The sequence below is a fragment of the Malaclemys terrapin genome, chromosome 8 (genome assembly GCF_027887155.1).
Source record: "Malaclemys terrapin pileata isolate rMalTer1 chromosome 8, rMalTer1.hap1, whole genome shotgun sequence".
Lineage (NCBI taxonomy): Eukaryota > Metazoa > Chordata > Testudines > Emydidae > Malaclemys > Malaclemys terrapin.
The window spans coordinates 89,708,369-89,728,293 of NC_071512.1; the positions used below are offsets into that span (position 1 = coordinate 89,708,369).

Here is a 19,925-nt window from a genome sequence, read left to right on the forward strand (position 1 = left end):
AAACCAGTTGCCCTGCTCCAGCGCTGGGATTATAGTGGTGAGAATGACCATCTTGAACTTTTGCTTTCTCACAAATTTGTTGAGCCGCCTGAGGTCGAGGATTGGTCGCCATCCCCCATTTTTCTTCTCTGTTAAGAAATAATGGGAGTAAAAACCCTTCCCTCTGTGTCGTTCTGGCACAGTTTCTACTGCTCCCAGTTGAAGGAGATGCTGCACTTCTTGGAAGAGTAGTCGCTCGTGAGATGAGTCCCTGAAGAGGGACGGGGAGGGTGAGTGGGTGGTAGGGAGGGAGGGAGAGGAAGGGGATGGTGTATCCAATTGTAACTACCTCTATGACCCACTTGTCGGATGTAATTTTCTGCCATCGATGAGAGAATGGTCGTAGGCAGTGTCCAAAGATAGGTGTGCTGGCTGAAGTGGGAACGCTGTTTTCTAAACCCTCGACCAATGCTTCAAATCTGCCTATTAGTTGGAGGGGGTTGCGGAGCCCCTGTAGAATTAGGATGATGACGCTGGAATCTTGGTCTTTGGCGTTGTTGTTGCTCCTGTGGTCTATAGGAGTGTTGTGTAAATGCGGGGTAGCATGGACGTTGATAAGGTTGGTATCTATATTGCCGTCTTCTGGTCACAGGTGGCTGGAGACCTAGGGACCGGAGGGTTGCCCTTGCGTCCTTCATCGAATGAAGCACGTCGTTCGTGGTGGAGGCAAAAAGTTTTTCCCCGTCAAAGGGAAGATCTTGAATGGTGTTCTGAACCTCTCAAGGAAAGAAAGAGGAGGAGAGCCATGAACCCCGTCGCATGACCACTGCTGTGGTGGTCGACCTTGCTGCAGTGTTAGCTACATCGAGGGCCGCTTGAAGAGCGGTACGTGATATGGTCTGTCCTTCGGAAACCAGAGCTGTGAATTGTTGTTTCTTCTGTTCTGGGATGTCATCAATAAAATCCATGAATTTATTAGAGTTTTTGTGGTCATATTTTGCAAGGACTGCAGTATAATTGGCTATGCGAAATTGTAGTGTCGAGGATGCATATACTTTACGGCCAAAGAGGTCCAGGTGTTTACTGTCCTTGTTGGCTGGAGTGGAACGGGAGTACTGTTGCTTATCCCTCTGGTTCGCTGCATCTACTACCAATGAGTTTGGCGCCGGATGGGTAAAAAGGAATTCAGAGCCCTTTGAAGGGATGAAGTACTTCCTGTCCGCTTGTTTACAGGTAGGTAGGCTTGTGGCTGGAGTCTGCCAGATGGATTTAGCGGGTTCTAAAAGGGCTACGTCGATTGGTAATGCCACTCTAGAGGAAGAAGAGGGCTGTAAGATGTCTGTTAGCTCATGCTGTTGTTCAGTGACTTCCTCCAAGTTAATTCTCAAGTCACTGGCAGCTCTTTTAAAGAGGTCTTGGAATTTTGCATAGTCATCCAACAGTGTTAGAGGAAGGGGAAGTAAGGCTTCCTCAGGCGTTACGTCCGGCTCTGCTGGAATAGGAGCAGGACTCAGTTGCTCCTGGAAGTGTGACGGTGCTGCCTGGTATCTTGTGTCACCGGCAGGTCCATCAGGTGGCGGTGCTAGACCGGTGTTGCGCCTGGTCGAAGTGCCGTAGCGCACGTGTTATTGAGGGTACGATGCCCATGGTGCCCAACATTGCCATTGTGGTGGGTAGGGCATAGGTGTTGCCATCCAGGGGTTCACTCCCCATGGGGCAGGATCCTGAGAATAGGCTGAGGTAGTTTTTTTTTTTTTGTAACCTCTGTTGATTGGGGTCTGGGAGTCTTGATATGGAGAAAAAACTCCCTGTGGATCATTTTCCTCCTCACTGGAGGAAGGTTGTTCAGATCCTGACTCAGGCATTGGAGAAAAACAGGCATTTATCAGGGGAGACTGCAGAATAGGTGATACCAATAGATCTGCTGTCTGAGTAAATTGAAAAGGTGAGGCTCCTGCGTGAGGTGAAAACTGTGGAGGAGGAGGTTGCTGTGAGGGAACATTCCTCTGAGCAGGGGTTTTGCTTTTGATCTCCCTGTCAGTCTGTGCCGCAGTTGCCAGTGCCGTGGTCGGTGCCGGGGAGGCAACATCAGCCTGCAGAAGGTCGGGCAGGGTGGGAAATGTCGGCACCGCGTCCGTCGCGGTGCCGAACGGTGCCATAAACGAGGCAGGCAACTGAAAGCCTGAAGCCTCGGCACCAGAGCCTCACGCCGCTGCCACAGCCTGAGGCAGCTTTCGTGCGGTGCCTGAGGAGCCCGGCTCTTCAAAAGTACTGAGGCGGGGAAGCACGGGCAGTGTAACTGTTGACCTGCCTGAAGAACTCATGTGCCTCACCAACTTCTTTGTTGGAGAGGGCTGCCCCTTTTTTGTAGATTTCTTCATTTTTTTTGAAGCAGGGGGGCTGTGGCAGGCAGCAGAGCCGGAGTCAGCGCCTGGGTCTGAAACTGACCCGATAGACTTTTGCAGGAGGAGCAGTTTCAGTTTAAGCTCCCTGTCCTTCCGTGCCCTGGAACTGAGTTTGCTACAGTGGGCACATTTTTGGGGAATGTGGGTTTCCCCCAAGCACTTTATACATTGAGAGTGGCCATCAGAGAGCGGGATAGCGTCCTTACACGTAGAGCAGCGCTTAAAGCCTGTGGAGCCGGGCATGGTAGAAGCGGCTGCGGCTGAGAGAATTTTTTTTTTTTATAACAGATAGAACTAATGAACTACACTAACAAGAACTGACAACAAACTAACTACTAGAATAGGTAATTGTAGCAAGAGTGGGGGATTTCCTAATGAGTCTGCTGAGCTCCGTCTCAGGCTGGGGACGGTAGAGAAGGAACTGAGGAGATTGGCCACGCGTGCGTACTATTATCCTAGACTCACAGCGGGGGCAGCCTCTGTGCATGCGTGGCCAGTATGAATACTGCTGCGAAAAATCTCCGAGCGAAGGCGCAGTGATGCACCAACACCTGGAGTGGAGCACCCACAGGGACATCTCTCGAAGAAGAACCTATCTTCTTGATTTGTGCCCTCAAGCTAGTGGTTAGATGTGCTGGTAACTCAGATTTGAATCAGCAACTGAACTACTAATATAAATGTTGCATTTCAACTACACTTCTGAAAATTGATCCAATAATACTAATCACAGTTCGCACATCGATTTAGGCTGTGAATGGTGAAGAAACAAGTAGATGTTTTTTCTTGGCTGCTCAGTCAGAATTATGTTACACTGTAGCTACAAAAGGATGCAACAGAGGCATTGCATTGGTGTTGACTAATTACTGATGACAGACAATGGTCATATACCCAGCTGCTGTAAATCAGCATAGTTCCACTGATTTCATTGAGGCGATGCTGATTTTCACCTCTAAAAATATGGCCCTATATGCATTCTCCACTGAGCAGAATAGATGCTATAAAAGTGCACTATGCCCATTAAAATTTTAAAGTGTGTTTAATCTGCCTTGCCTCCATTTATCCAGCATTTCTGATGAGAACATTCAGAAAGTATATCAACTGTACAAAGAAGTCTAAAGTCTATAAATGTGCTATTCAACAAAGTGCTTATCTTTCATGCTTAAATGCCTAAATTTTTCACTAGACAGTTTGGAAAATTACTTACATAATTGCTTTTTTGTGTAATACATAGTTAAGGAAAAATGTATTCACAATATTAAGTTATCCTAGGTGAAAGATGAACTGGTGCATGGATAATTTCTGAAGGAGTTACCTAAACTAAATTAACATATAATTCAAAAGCAAATCACATGGTACCAAAGCAATCAGTTTCCACTATGGGCCTAAATCTCTTCCTGGCGTGCATCAGGCCTGAGTAAATAAGCTTTTGTGGCTATCTGGGATGCGGAAGTGAGTTGGAATCTGAAATCACAGGCCCCTGTGTGATTGCTCCACACCCTCTAGTTCCTGCCAGTAAGGGGTGGAGGGTGTCTAATGGATCTCTGTAGTCACAGATTCTGTGGCCATTTCCCAAGGTGTTAGGGAGGCTGGAGTTCACAGGTTTGTACTGTGTGGGATCATCACATCTTTCACTTCCCTACCACTCTGAGTACAGGAATCATACCAGTTTCAATGCATTCAAGGCCTTCTGCTGCCCTTATTTCCTTGTTTGAGCTACAGGATTTGGATTTATGTACAAGCTTTTAATCACCAGTAATTAAAATTGCAATCTCTTGGAAAAACTAACTTCTTTAAAGAGTTTAACACAAGTGATAACTGAATTTTTAAAACAGCATATTAGTGCCACTCAGATTGTCTGAATTCACATTCATTTAATTAAACAGAACAATATATAAATGTTAAAATCACAGCAGACATTGACAGATAAAAAAATTGAAATATTTAAAATAAAAAACAGTCATGAAACAATACTTTGATAGCATGCTAAATCCCAAGCTGATTATTCAATAAAACCACTATTTACAGTAACTTGCAAAGAGCCCTGACAAGTATGGAAAGATATGTTCCCTTTTCTAATGTTCAATTTTCATATAAAAAGTGTTTTCCTGTATGACAGAAGATAAGGAAAAGTAGAATTTCCCCTGAGGTTCTTTAGAAAGAAAAAAACCTTTCTAAATATATTCCTAGGTCCCAAATTGTCAGTAAGAAATTATTCCATATCCGGTCATAAATTACATATCAGCGACTAAGTTGAGATAAATACTTTGAAGCTATTCCTTTTTATCACTATTATTAGATTACATTCTAGTTATAAACTGAGATGTACTTTAAGAGCCAACTAACATCAAATTTGCCTATGTCTAGAGAAGAGTTGGGAAGATATCTTAGCTTCAGTTCAGTACTACCCATAGTTTCTGACAATATGAGCCAGATCACTTCAACAGTGAGTCTGTGTCGGTCTATAGATTTAACCTGGATCAATTTTTAAAAGCTAAAGCTGCGTTAAGTGTAAAGTTATTTTAAAATCTGTAACACTTTAGGAGCTAGTTAACTGACATCTTGTCCAGGGAAAGCAGTAATGTCTCTTTTGGTTTTAATCAATTTATTGGATTCCCTCATTTATTCACAGATCAGCTGTGGATAGCTGCTGTGCCACCTTCTCTACTCTTGCCTACGAAGGTGTCTCCTCTGTGAGTTGGAGAGACTGCCTTTAGGATTAAAAGGGTAGTTTAGTCTTTATTTCCTTACACTGCATGGCTGGTTCTGAACTAATACCTTATCTGTAACATATAATATCCCATTAATTAATATCCTCAGTAATTAATTCAAATTAGCATGGCAATATTAAAAAAATCTAGGACAAATTCTGATAATGCATTTGTCTTCCAAAATATGGAAAATATCACTGGGCATCCTCTAATAATGTAAACAGCATTAAGTGGAATACGGCATGAAATGAGGGCAAAAAAATATTTTCTAGGGGGAGAGGGAAATATTCATTTTGGCATTTTATTCTAAGTCTGTGGACAGAAACAGCCTGAATTTTTCTTTCTTGATGGGTCATTTCTCTTATGTTCAGCAGGATCAGAATATTGTGTGTTCAATACTGGATTCTGATTTTGCCATGTTCCAAATAAACAAACACAAACAACAAACCCTATACTTATATTTCTCCAAACCTTGTTTATACCTCTTCCCCAAAGAGGCTAACCTCATAGTATGTGAAACATTTTATACTGAACATTAGCTGGAGGATTCTATTGAAAGACAAGTTAAGTCCTGTAGAGCTCTTAATATACCCAGGACTATTTTCTAAATTCATAAACCTCTGTACTTATTTTTGGTGACATTCAAAATAAGAACCCAAATAATGACCAATGTATCTAAAAAAGAGTGACAATTAAAACTACTGAGTGTTGTGTCTGATTTGACATAGGAAGTATCACAAGGAAGGCTTCAGCAGTCAGGCCCACAGAACATGGATGATTGCTCTTTGTGACCCAACATCTGGGAAGATGATGATTTTCCACAAGAAGAATATAAAACTAAGCATGTGTTACTTTTTTGTATGATAATGGAAGGATGCCAACAGTACTTTTACATATGATTAATATTTTACATAATTTCATGATTAGTGATGGGGAAAACCTGTAAGTCTAAGTTTTGGCTAAGCACCAGAACATTAGAATATTTATTTGAAATTTATCCTAACACTTTGGTCTGGAAATCTTGTGAGATCAGGATTTTTCAGTAATTCCTAATTTCATCCAAGATGGAAGTACCATGATAAAAAAGTGCTGTTCACAGTGTTTCAGTAATTCCACATTCAGTCACCGCTGAAATCAGTGACCACTAAGATGTGAACATTTAAACAAACAAACAAAAAAGCAATACATGTACACCATAGTTTTTCAAAGCTCTAGCTCCTAATTCCTCTGAACTAGTTCTATCATCCCATTATGAGCCTGATTCTGCTCTCATACAAGGTTTACACTGGTGTAACTTCCTTGACTTCAGTGAAGTTACTCCAGTTTTTTGCTGCTGTCAGAGCAAAAAATCAGGTCCTATGACATCTAACTGACTTTAAGAAAATGTTCCAATAAGTGGATAATTGTTATCAAGTGTACTATAGGATATTTCTGTGTTAAGGATTTATAATGTGTTGGTGAACTAATTTCTGTTAATAGCCCCCAGTAACAGAGGTGCAAAGTCCTTCTCAAAATTCTGACTGATTTCAGAAGATAATCACTGGTGACAGTATTGCCTCCATGTACCATTTGCCACACTACTGAACAAATCTGTATCTCTTTTTATTTTGCTGAAAAGGGTCATATCTAAGTTATTCTTGAAGTACATGTATGCATGAATTTTTTTTGATAAAACCGTCTTTCCCAGTGTTTATATGTGGGGTCAAATCATTCTCATCTTATTCATGCAAATAGCCATATTTACTTCAATGGGACTAAGTATGTGAAGAAAAGGGTTTGGCCTTAGGTTAATCGATTATAAAGTCAGAGACCGTTATCATCTAGTTTGATCTTGTGTATAACACCGGCCATAGGACTTCCCTGAAATAATTCTGTTTGAACTAGAGCACATTTTTTTTTAAATCCAATCTTGATTTTAAGATGTCCAGTGATGGAAAATCCATCACAAACCCTGGCAAATTGTTCCAATGGTTAATTATGCTCACCGTTACAAATGTGCACATTATTTTCAGTATGAATTTGTCTAGCTCAACTTCCCGCTACTAGATCTTGTTATACCTTTGTCTTTTAAATTGAAGAGCCCATCATCAAAGTTTTGTTCCCCATGTAGATACTTGATTAGTCTGTAAAGTCACCCCTTAACCTTCTCTTGGTTAAGCTAAACCAATTGAGTTCCTGGAGTCTGTCACTAGAAGGCATATTTTCCTATCTTTTAATCATTCCTGTGGCTCTTCTCTGAATCCTCACTGATTTATCAACATCCGTCTTGAATTGTGGACATGAGAACTGGACACAGTATTGTATTAGCAGTCTCACCAGAGCCAAATACAAAGATAATATAATCTCTCTAGTTCTACTTGATATTCCCCTGTTCATACTTGCAAGGAATGCAAGTCTTTTTCAGAGTTACTGCTTCCCAGGATATAAGTTGGGAGACTAAGTATATTCTGTATTCTTTGTTCCTAGATGTATACATTTACAAGTGGCCATATTAAAATGCCTATTTTTTGAGTTTTGCCATTGACTTCAATGGAGCCAGGATTTCCTCCTTGATGTTTACATTCTTTTGTGCTTGCACCTAAAGACCTACCATACACCAGTACATGACCATCCTTTAATCAAGATCATAAAATATACCATCATAAGGCTTACATAAACATTTTCATGAAGCAAAACCTTCATGAACATAAGTGGTCACATTTTCACATGGTAATAGTAGGAGACATGAGTGGTATCAGGATTTTACTTTTGTGAATCCATTGGCCCCAATGAAGTTTTGATATGGAGTTCAATGAGACCAAGACTAGGTGCTTAATGATGAAAGAACACCACCTCAATAGCTATTAACTTTGAATGTTTAAAATAGTTCAGCAAAACACTTCTAGGATGAGATGATTAAATTATGCAAAGTATACCTGTTATCACTCAGATTTAACACTCTCAGCTTCTGCATCTGACCAATCTCATCAGGAAGAAATTCTAGCTTGTTAGAGCGCAGGGACATAACTGTTACATTCTTACAGCTTCCAATCTATGGACATAAAAGACAAGAAGTTAGGATTCTCACTTTGCCAAAGTTTCTCACCACTAATTCTCCTTATCTGAAAAGGTGGCCTAATTATGTCTTTAAAATTAATGAATGAGGTAATGACTACTTATTGTGTACTTCTGAGATAATACTTGGAGCCAAACTGACTTTAGTGGAAGTAGAATCAGGTCCTTTACTTGATAAATGGCTTTTCAAGTTATAATTTAACCTATCTGCTATCAATAGCTTCCTGCTATATTAAGATGTATGTATACACATCACATTTCTTCACATAGTTTGATTAAAATGCTTTCTATTATCATAATGTGTTCATTAATGAAATACTCATTTCCAGTTCTAGTTTTCCTATTTACATTGATATTGATATTAACGGTCAAGGGCATAAGCCTTTGGTTTACAATGTAAAATGACAAACAAAATGTGAGAGAGACAAGGTGGGTGAGATAACATCTTTTATTGGACCAACTTCTGTTGTTGAGAGACAAAGTTTTGGGTTAACTCACCCACCTTGTCTCTCTAATATCCTGGAACCAACCCAGCTACAACAACACTGCATACAAGCATTAGTAACACATGAGAAAAACGAACAGGGTCAAATACTGCTTGCCTTGCACACAGGGTCAAATTCTGCTTGCCTTGCTCATGTGAGTGATATCACCTGTTCCATGGGAACAAGTGATTAAAGCAAGTAGGACTTGGTCTTCCATCTGGATCATTTATGACCCCATCCTGCAGAGTGAGAAAAAACTTCCATACACCTGCCATAACTTCAGTGGATGTTTTGTCTGAGTAAAGATTGCAAGGTTAGGCCCTTCATGTAAAACATACTAATGAATAATTTAAAAACAGAATCAGTTTCTCACTTCTCTAGGCAATTCAGACAGGAAATTCTCATCCACAGCTAATGTTCGCAGGCTATGAAGGTAACCAATGGTAGAAGGTAGGGACTCCAGTTCATTACAGCTGCAGTCAAATTCTTCTAATAGAGATAAACTGAAATTTTAAACACGTTGTTAGACTTTTTCAAAAAGTAAGAACACAAATTAACAGTTTCAAATCTCTGCAAGTTTATAGTGTCAGATTACTACATTTGCAAATCATATATTGAAAAAGTAACATTTATTATTCAGATTCTCACAGAACAAAAGATTAAAGATATAAATAATTATATACACCTAAGGGTATGCCTACACTACGCGCAGCGATCGATCCAGTGGGGATCGATTTATCGCATCTAGTCTAGACGCGATAAATCGACTGCCGAGCTCTCTCCCGTTGACTCCTGTACTCCAGCGCAGCAGGAGGCGCAAGCAGAGTCAACGGGGTAGTGGCATTAGTCGACTCACCACGGTGAAGACACCACGGTAAGTCAATCTAAGTATGTCAACTTCAGCTATGTTATTCACATAGCTGAAGTTGCATAACTTAGATCGATTTCCCCCCCCCCAGTGTAGACCAGAGCTAAGTATAGTTGAGTATTGGTAATACTACTAATATTGAGGTAATCCTATCTATTTATCTAAGGTAAAGCCAGCAAGGTATTTTTAAGGGATACCATTCTGTCCCATGCATTATTATTGTTGTTTGTATTATTATTATTATTTGTAGTGTAGAAATGCCTAGACTAGAGGCATCTGTCAAGGATCAGGGACCCACTGTGTTAGGCACTGGACATATGCACAAAAAAAGATGATAGGTGGGAAAAAAACTGTTTGGTGAGAAGAAAGTATCTTTATACACTACTGAAAAAAGTATATTTTTCAGCTGATGTCACTGACACAAACTCTGATACAAAAAGCTGGTTAGTGGAGAGAGCCAAACATTGATCCAAATTCAACAAAGCCTGCTATAATTAGCCATTAAAGCAGAAGATGTATTCTTTATAAGTATGCTTATCTTTCAAATTCTGACAGATTATCTTCTGAGATTGTTTCAAAACACAATATGGGATAGCCAATTGTTTAGCAAAAATTAATACAAAAGCAAACAGAAATAAGTCATTTTTAAGAGTATTTGGCTATTACTTAAAGTACTTCAAGGTTTTCATGCCAAGTCTTTAATATAAAACTGCCTAAGTGGAACTGTGTAATGTGCTGAGTACCTGATGTACTAAATACTAACATGCTCCCTTTATGAAAAAATAAATTATCTCAATATCTGCCCTGGATCATTGTTGTGCTGCACTTCTAAAAGCTCATAGCAATGTAAAAGACTGTAGTGGAGATGAGAATCCCCACATGCATGCTTCAGAGGTACCTCGCCCATGTCAATCTAGCTATGATTGTAGAGTAAGAAATTTAAGGTTTAAAATATAAATAAGAGAAAAGTGAGGCCTAAGAATGTGACCTTCACTCGGGTGAACAGTGCTCACACTCATGGGTATAATTGCAATACTAAAGTCGATGACAGTTATAACTAAGCAATGGTCGCAGATCTGGACCTTTCAATATTTCTTTAAAATTATTTTTACCCAACTAAATTATTTAAAAAATTCTTCCAGCCTTCGAACTCTGAGAAATGTAATGCCTGCAGCAGCTAAGCTACACCCAGGGCCCAACTGGTTCTCAGCACCTTCCTGTAACTACCTGACCTCAATAGGTTGAAGGTCTGAATCACATCACCCTTCCATGAGCCGTATGGTGATTAATGAAGTGAATTGTGAGGAGAACAGCTGAAAGCTTTGCCAGATATTTTATTACAAGTTTTGTATCTGTCAACCTGTCTTTCAAACCAGGCAAAGAGCAATATTTTGCAAAGGTAATACTCAAACATGTTGGCCTAGTTCATTCAAGGTCTTTCCTGGCAGGAATAGGCATAGACCTGACAGAGGACCCTTGTAATGGAAAGTATAGTGGAAAGGATGCCATCTTGGAAGCTGCCCACAACCAGCTAGGTTTGCCAGGTGATGTGCTGATTTAGCACAACTCCCCTGTCCTACTTAGACCTAGAATTGGGAACATTACAAACACTATCCTGCAAACAGTAAATTTCAAGAGCCACACAAGGGATGCCACTGAAACCTTAATAGGCAATGTAATTTTAGTTAAAAGGTACCATCTGACATATACATTCTCAACCTCTTTCCCTCTTGGTAACAATCAGGACAGAAATGAAGTTTGTGATAACAGAGGGAACACAGTCAAAGTGAGACTGGACTTAATCTAGCTATCCAACAGCTATACAACTGCTGTGTAACTTCGAAGTCTAATTTTCATTGTTCAGAGTTTGTGGAGGGAAGGTAACCTGGCCACAGCAGCTTATCATATGAATTTAGTTAGGGTTCTAATAACCTCATCAGTCACTGAGGCTCCACTCATTCTCCCTGGGTGTGCAGAGTATTAAGGCAATGGACCTTTATGGGTCTTCTGTGTCCCCTAGAAACCATGGGGCTATGCCCAACACATGCTTTACCTGTACTAGAGAGAAGAGTAACCCATAGCTTAAGAAGTCCTCGTCTCATTATGTCATTTTCACCACATATTTGATCAATCATCCTAAAGTTGGGGAAGGATGGAATGGATACATCAACTGATAAGATACTAGATGCTTGGTGGAAGAAGCCTGTAACTTAAAGAAGCCCTCTCTCACCATGATTTAGTTATTACCTCTCTGCATTGTTTCCCCCTCTTTCACTTGCTGCAGTTTTTCCTACTCTACTTTGACTGTGTAGATCCACCAGAAGGATAGCTACAGATGAGATAAATGAAGGGAAATTAATGCTTTTCAGTATTTCTGAGAGGTGCATTTTTCCTCAAGTATTTTCTTGACTTCACCTATCATTTTTTTTAAAATGTATATTGTTTAAAGTAGTGGTTCTCTCAAAGCCGGTCCGCTGCTTGTTCAGGGAAAGCCCCTGGTGGGCCGGGCCGGTTTGTTTATCTACTGTGTATGCAGGTTCGGCCGATTGCGGCTCCCACTGGCCACGGTTCGCTGCGCCAGGCTAATGGGGGCTGCAGGAAGGGCGGCCAGCACATCCCTCAGCGAACCGCAGCCAGTGGGAGCCGCGATTGGACAAACCTGCGGACACGGCAGGTAAACAAACCGGCCCAGCCCGCCAGGGGCTTTCCCTGAACAAGCAGCGGACCAGCTTTGAGAACCACTGGTTTAAAGCAACAAAGAATACTAGGAAAGTGGTGATGATCTGGTACTGAATATCACCAGGATATTTTAAAACATTACCTCACATTGACGTGTAATTTGCATTAAGGAAAGTAGGTATCAGGCCTGAACCTACATTTTTTGCACACCAAAAACGCTCCCTGAAATCAGTGGGACTTTTGGGTGTGCCAGAAGTGCAGTTTGGGTCTCATCATATAATAAAACAACTTTGTTGATAAGCAATCACCAATTTGTTTGATTTTGTGATAAGAACAACAGTGAACAATGTAGCTGTTTCACGTATGTATGTTTGTTGTAGTAATTGCCAGGATTTATATGACATGCATTCTGGAAGCCACTCAAACAATATTCATTACGTGAGTTACATCAGAATACTTTCTTACAATAGTTTGAATTCTACATGTGCTACAAAATACAAAAGTTTTCCTTTGCGCTAGTATTTCCACCATACTGTATATGTGTACTGAGACCGCTAAAAACGGTGTTTCCTGAAATTGGAAAGGATCTACCCAATTGCTTCTTTAGCACAGTAACATTTAGTTCCATGCTAGAAAGTCCCAACCCCAGGTCACTACTGCAAATATATTTTGCCATCCTGGGTGGGAACCAGACTCAGTAAACAAGGTAATGCAGCTCTGACTGACAGAGCCAACCAGGAAGAAGTAGTGAAACAAGATTGGAGACACAACCTAGCCTCATCTCCCTGTCTCCCTCTAACTCTCCATAAAGGACCAGCCACTCTGTGACACCATCCTTCTCATCTGACAAGTTAATTAGTTTTCTGCTCTCATTATGTCATTTTCAGCCAGCATGTGTGCAAATATCTCCGGGTCATGAATGACACACATCTCTAGAGATGAGCGTTTTTATCTCTATGGGCTCAATCCAGCAAAGCACTTAAGCAATGGGAAACCATTGGGACTATTCAGAGTTCTTAAACACATGTTTAAATGCTTTGTTGGATTGAGGCCACACTGTTCAGCATCTCACAGGGTTGAACCCTAAATATCTCTTTGAATCTAGGCTGATAGTGACTACCCACCATCACCACCACCTTTTTGGCCCTAACTGCTTTGTTGGCAGTTCTATTAAGGCAAGTATCAAAGTTGACAGACTGCTCTCTATGTCATTATAACATCCGGCTCCAGAGAGAGTCAGTTCTCTCCTCCTCATTGTTGATTTTTATATTACAATAACATGTTCCAGTGAGTACCATGGCTACCACTTTTTGAGAAAGACCCAGCAGGAAACTGTCTAAAGTAATGAATGAGTCAGAGAAGGGAAGCACAATTTGAAGTTATAGGTACCGTGCTCATTCTATGGAAGAAAATTACTTCACCTCTAGTGCTGCCAGGCCCCTAAATTTAACAAGCACAATCGTTCAAAAATGATGTAGCAGTATTAGCTGTCTATCCTAGTGTTCTGCAAATCCACCTCTTAGAGCTGCAGTATCTCTCTTTTGAGAGCTAATTAAGGCTTCTTGAGAAACAATATTTAACAGAAAGTTGGCATAAGACCAGAGGGTTCCTTTCAATTCTGAACAATTCAATCACTGAGATAATATCTTAATGACAGGATTCTTTTTTTAAACATGCACACTGCAAAAAGCCACCAAAGTACCAACTAGTGCATGAACCATCTGGATAGTGTCCAATATAATTTCTATCATCTTCAGATCTACCTGGCATTCAATATTTACTGCTATATAGACTTTGTCTCATAGGATTCATGAAACCTTCTATTGCTACACACCAATGCACATCACATAAATCCAATGACCCTTCATCAGGTAAGCTATGTCAAGCCAAAATTCAGCTTTCATTGCTTACTGCTGTAATGTTGCAGAATTTAGAATTTTTTTGAATGTCATACCAACAGTTAATTAAGTTATTATTGAAAGATCCTGCAAAAAACAAATACAGGCTGGAGTGGGTACTTGTTAAAGCTCTAGTTATACAGAGTAGAGACTAAAGCAGTGCTACAGGCCTTAATATATTTGGTATTGAGTCAGAATACACTTAAATCTATGTATTTTTGGAGAAGTATAATGAGCTATTCAAGAGAGCTTTACAATGAAGTCTTCAGGACAGAGCAGACCTAAGAACACTGTCTGGAGTAAAAGCAGGGTTTGCTGAAAAGGGCTTTACTAGAGTGAGGAGTGTGGGAATGCTCTGTCCACCCATACTAAGCTGCAGAGTGAGTTTCCTGTGGCTCACAAGTGGGATCCACTTGCAACATTTTGCTATTTGTTCAGAGGTTCTCTAACTTTCTGGTGTGCAATAGTTCTGTATCTAATGAATCAGAAAAAATAATCTATGTTCTATCAACAACAACATATTTGGATTTAGAGCTTTTAAATAAATGCCAAGTCCAAGCTCTGGGCACTTTTATATACATTAAAATGCTATAATATAAAAATATTCAAATATAACATTTCATGTGATGGATAGTCAATCACTATACTTACCATAAATACCTACCTAAAAAGAAAGATAAAAATAAAATAAAATCTCTAACAAAGCAAGCATCTGAATGAACGCCATAATTTAGGTATCTATTTGTTTGCACTACTGCTTATTAAACTCAGGTTAAACATCTGGAAAATGCTTTAAAAACAGATAATTTCAAAAGGAATATAATTTCGCAAAATACTGACTGTTTTATGTTAATTTTTTAAAATTGTATAGGTAAAGCACATTGTCAATCTCTCTTACACAAGACAAACTATTCATATCTTGAAAAACTGTACTGCTTGAACAAACTTGTTCTTTAAAAATCCTACTGCATGCAGATGCGATATTAAATTCTAGTAGACAATATAGTATATTCTAAAAATCCCCACAAGCATTCATTTGATCCACATTGCAGCAGTAAAAACGGTAGAGGGGAAAAATGCTTTTAAGACAAAAGTGTCAGCTCTATATCAGTTTTCTATCAAAAAAGAATGCATATAATTGCAGTCTAGTTGAAGAGTAGGTAAATCTTTTCACCATTTTAGAGAGAGGTTTACATCAGTCTTGAATTTTGTAATGAATTTGAGCTTTAACTCCACAATAAACCCAAGACTAAATAAAAAAAGCACTATGAACTCCAGTACAACTGACTATATTGCATCAAGAACAGTGGGTCTCAAACTTTTTTTTACTGGCGACCCCTTTCACATCACAAGCCTCTGAGTGTGACCCCCCCCCTTATAAATTAAAAACACTTTTAAATATATTTAACACTATTATAAATGCTGGAGGCAAGTGGGGCTTGGGGTGGAGGTTGACAGCTCCCGACCCCCAGTTTGAGAACCCCTAATCAAGAACCAAATAACTTCTCATACAACTACAGAGTTAAGGAGTTATAGCAGAACACTGTTATGAGATTATTTATACAGTATTATCCACACTGTGTAATATGTACCTATGAAACTGTCATTCCTTTTGTTTTATGCAATATGTTCTACTCCTTTAAAAATTCTAAGCAATGTTCATGTGTGTAAAGTTTGGCAGCCATTTTGTTCTCAGAATTCAGTGGAGGCCATCACTGAAGAGAGACAGACTTCTTGAGAGAAGACTTTACATTTTTTCTTTCCAGTTTTGTTCCTGTATTGATCTGAACTACAAATAATTTAGACTGAAAATATATCTTTGCTCTTTGTATATGGAAAACATAACAGATAATGGCATGTGATTTTCTGCTTATATACACTAGTGTAACTCCTTGACTTCAAACATAAGATGAGAATTAGACTCATATTCTTAAATTAGTTCTCATTTCAGTAGATTATTTTACTTTTGTCTCTTTCAAAACAATATGCATATGGCAAAGCAAGGCAGGTTGCTCCTAATGTTAGAGATGCTGAATTATATAAGATTTCTTCTACTTACTTTCCAATTGCATTGGGCAGTACTGTAAGCTGATTGTCATCTACTTTTAGAGTTGTAAGCCTTTTCAACAATCCTACAAAACAGAGAAAGGTATTTTAAATGACAGATATGTGGGTAGAGAGAATTTAGTCTGTTCTAAGTACATATTGTACTAAGTCGGTATTGCAGCATACACATTATTCCTTCAACCCTGAATGCACATGCTTAACTTCAAGTATAAATGGAGTTATTTATGTGCTTCAAGTTAAGCACACGCACAAATATATGCAGACTAGGGTCTACATTCACAGATGGGGAATGTGAAACTCCTATATTCCGATGGCAACAATAGCAGGAGTTAAGAGAAAAGAGTAATGGACTGACAAAAAAAACAACAAAACAAGAAGTTTTTTGGTTAAATTGGTTCCCTGAGCGCCTGTGCGGCGCTAAGAAGGCTGCTGCGCAGCTGTGCAGCTTATAGGGAACTTAGGTTGTGACCTAATTAAACCCATCCATGGCCTCCAATCTTTCTTTCAGGGTGGACGGCCAATGCAGGAGCATTTCCTGTAGCATATTCATGTAGCATGCTGGTGCAGATGTGAGAGATCCAGCCCCCCCTTATTTAGCTTTCCTTCAAATCCTTCAGAGGGCTACTTTACTTCAAAACCTTGTCCAATCTATTTTATTTGATAACCATATTCCTTCCATACCAAGTACCTGCATTAGACATCTGCCACAGCAAGTCACCAGAAAAATGCTTGGCTGCCTCCCTGCCACCCTAGCTGGATTCCCAGATATCCACAGATTCCTTCCATATTTGCATCCTGTGTCCGCTCCCAGGCTGCCAAAGAGCATACAAGGTGCATCAGCTGGTCCCATCCTGGTATGGAGCGCCTCTCTGTGGCTGCTTGTAAATATCCCACCACTCATCCAGTCAGCAGAAAGGACAATACAGTGACATTGTTCTGCCCTTCCTGTCCATCCCTGTATACTTTCCCTCTTTCCCCAATCTGCTGTCAGGGAGCCCTTAAAGAGGCAATACTCCTTTTTTTTCAGTTAACTGGAAGACCAACTTGCATAATGGTTGGTATGGGCACAGTGGTAGGGTGATTAACAAATTGTTTTAACTAATCTTTTACAAATCAAATTTCTACACGCTAAATTCTGTTTTAACTATTACCAGCGTAGAACTGGAGAAACGTTATGACTTCCATGCCTACTTTGGATTTAGCAAACAGATCAGGATTTGTCCCTAAAATTTTATTTTAATTTCAGTGTCAAAGGTTTTTAAATTATACATTTGTAATCTTATATTCAAAGCAAATAACTCAGAGCTAACAAAAGTGTCTCAGATGAGTAACTGTGGATTTAGGCACCAAATCAGAAAGCATTTGCCTATTTGAAAGCATAGTCCCAATGAAGTCAAATTAGGTATGTGCTTAAGTACTTTGTTGAATCAGGGCAAGACATGAAAAGAAATTATGAAAATCTAATACAGTCAAAATGACTTTGTTCTATATACACCTCTACCCCGATATAATGCGGTTGTGGGGAGCCAAAAATCTCTACCGCGTTGTAGATGAAACACTGTTATATCGGGGTAGCGGTGGCAGGGCTCCAGTGGTGATTTAAAGAGCCCGGGGCTCCGGCTGCAGGGAGCCCCAGGCCCTTTAAATCAGCAGCCGAGCCCTGCTGCCGCAGCCCCGGGGTAGCGGCGGCAGGGCTCCGGCAGTGATTTAAGGGGCCCGGGGCTCCCTGCAGCAGCCGGAGCCCCAGACCCTTTAACGCGCTGCCAGAGCCCCGCTGCTACTGCGCTATATGCAAACCCGTGTTATATCGGGTCGCATTATAGTGGGGTAGAGGTGTACATTTCATTTTTAATGAAGATAAAATATTTCCATATATTTAACTGAAAATGGCCTTGATTCAGCTAAACTCTTAAGCATGGGCTGAAAGTTAAGCATATGCTTAAGTGCTTTGCTGAATGGGGCCCAATATTTGCATTTGGCACTTAAAATTAAATTGTATTTGACATGTTTAAACTTTGTAATACCAAATAAAGATGCTGACCGTGCATAGAAAATGAACATACAGTACTTAGATGAAAAGGACTCAGCTTGAATGTCATCTATCTACATACCATGTCTAGTAATATGGCCTTTACTATTATCAGATTATTTTAAGTATATGGCATATTCTGATAAAAATAATACAAATCTTTTAAATTGAACAGTTTAGAACTTTTTTTAAATGGTGTAAAGTAAAGTAAGATTGCAAAGTAACAAAAAGTAAATCTTTACAGGAATATGCATATTTGTTTTGTAAGTATCTTAATTGCAGAAGTAATAATAATTCCATTAGAAATTATATGTAAACCAAATAGTCAAAAACAGAAAATAAAATATTTTGACCCCATGTCTTCTCCCACTTATATTGGTGCATCCCCATTGGTGTCAATTTCGCTTGCACCATTGTAACAGAGCAGGATTTGTCCCTTAGATTTTAAAGCAATTAGTATATATAAATGGACTATCATACACACTATCAAATTGACATCGGATTGACTTGACCAATAACACCTTTCTTTACTGTAAAGTAGAGATGATCCAGAACTAGAACACCCAGATCTCAGTTCCTCCAAACATGGGTGAAAGTTTGTATCTAGATGCAGATCCTGATACTATCTTTGCAATTTGATCCAGAGCACCAAATATAAACAACTCTTGAACTTGGGGGTAGTTTATATTCAGGACTGGATTCTAGCTTGGTAACTCAGGCCCTTGTCTGCTACAGAGATATAAATAACACCAACAAATTTAAAAGCTTATCAATCAGCATTTACTCTTCTCACCTAGAGAATCTGGCAGTTGTTGTAACATATTGGATGACAATAGGAGATCTTCAAGTGCTTCACATCCTGATACATCCAAGTCAACAGTTTCTATCCTGTTTTTTGACATATCCAGGTACACCAACTGCTTTAACTTCCCTATAGACTTAACGACATGGTATAAACAGGGTTAGCTGAGCATATATGTATTCCATAGGAATCTCTAATGCTTAACAGAAACATACAGTAGTAGCCCAGGCTTATCTTTTGCTATCTGAATGTTTATTTTTACCCAGATTGCTGTTGCTTCGATAAAATTAATCTGATTTGAGAGCTTTCCTGTTCAGATAACCACAAAATGAAGGACTGACATCTGAGAAAGTTGAAAACAATTGATGTTATTGCTAAAAATTATGCGATTATATAAAGCCTAATAAAATGGTGGTCATCAACATTAAAAATCCTCTAAAATTTGCTATAATTCCAGGCAATTGGAAGATCAACTATTGCTTGTTTTTGGTTGTTTAGATGTACCAGCCCAGTCAACTCTGCAAAAAAAATTGTTTTTTCAAAATTTAAAAAAAAAAATCACTAAAGGGTCATTGGTTCTTTAACTAGGAACCAATCCTAGGAACTCTTACTCAGACAATCAATCTATACTTATGTGAGGGTATGTCTACACTTAAAACGCTGCAGCTGCACCACTATAGGGCTTCAGCGTATACACTTACTACAGCAATAGCAGCAGTTCTGCCATCACTGTAGTTAACCCACCTTCCCAAGAGGTGGAAGCTAGGTCAACGGACGAATTCTTCCATCGACCTAGCACTGTCTACACTGGGGGTTAGATAGACATAGTTACATCTCCCAGAGGTGTGGATTTTTGACACTTCAGACAGACATAGCTATGCCAATGTAAGTTTTCAGTGTAGAACAGCCCCAGTTGTCTTTGGCCTCAGTGTAACACTAGGTATGTGAATA

The 19,925-nt window shown here is 39.6% G+C and overlaps 1 protein-coding gene across 1 annotated transcript in view; it reads right to left on the reverse strand.

The window, feature by feature from the left end:
* Positions 1-19,925, reverse strand: part of LRRC7 (leucine rich repeat containing 7) — a 344,062-nt gene that overhangs the window by 99,953 nt on the left and 224,184 nt on the right. The window contains exons 10-13 of the mRNA XM_054037099.1: positions 18,966-19,110; positions 16,136-16,208; positions 9,005-9,134; positions 8,008-8,123 (exon numbers count right to left, since the gene is read on the reverse strand). Of these exons, the coding sequence (XP_053893074.1) occupies positions 8,008-8,123; positions 9,005-9,134; positions 16,136-16,208; positions 18,966-19,110 (464 nt within the window). The remainder of the gene's footprint in view (positions 1-8,007; positions 8,124-9,004; positions 9,135-16,135; positions 16,209-18,965; positions 19,111-19,925) is intronic.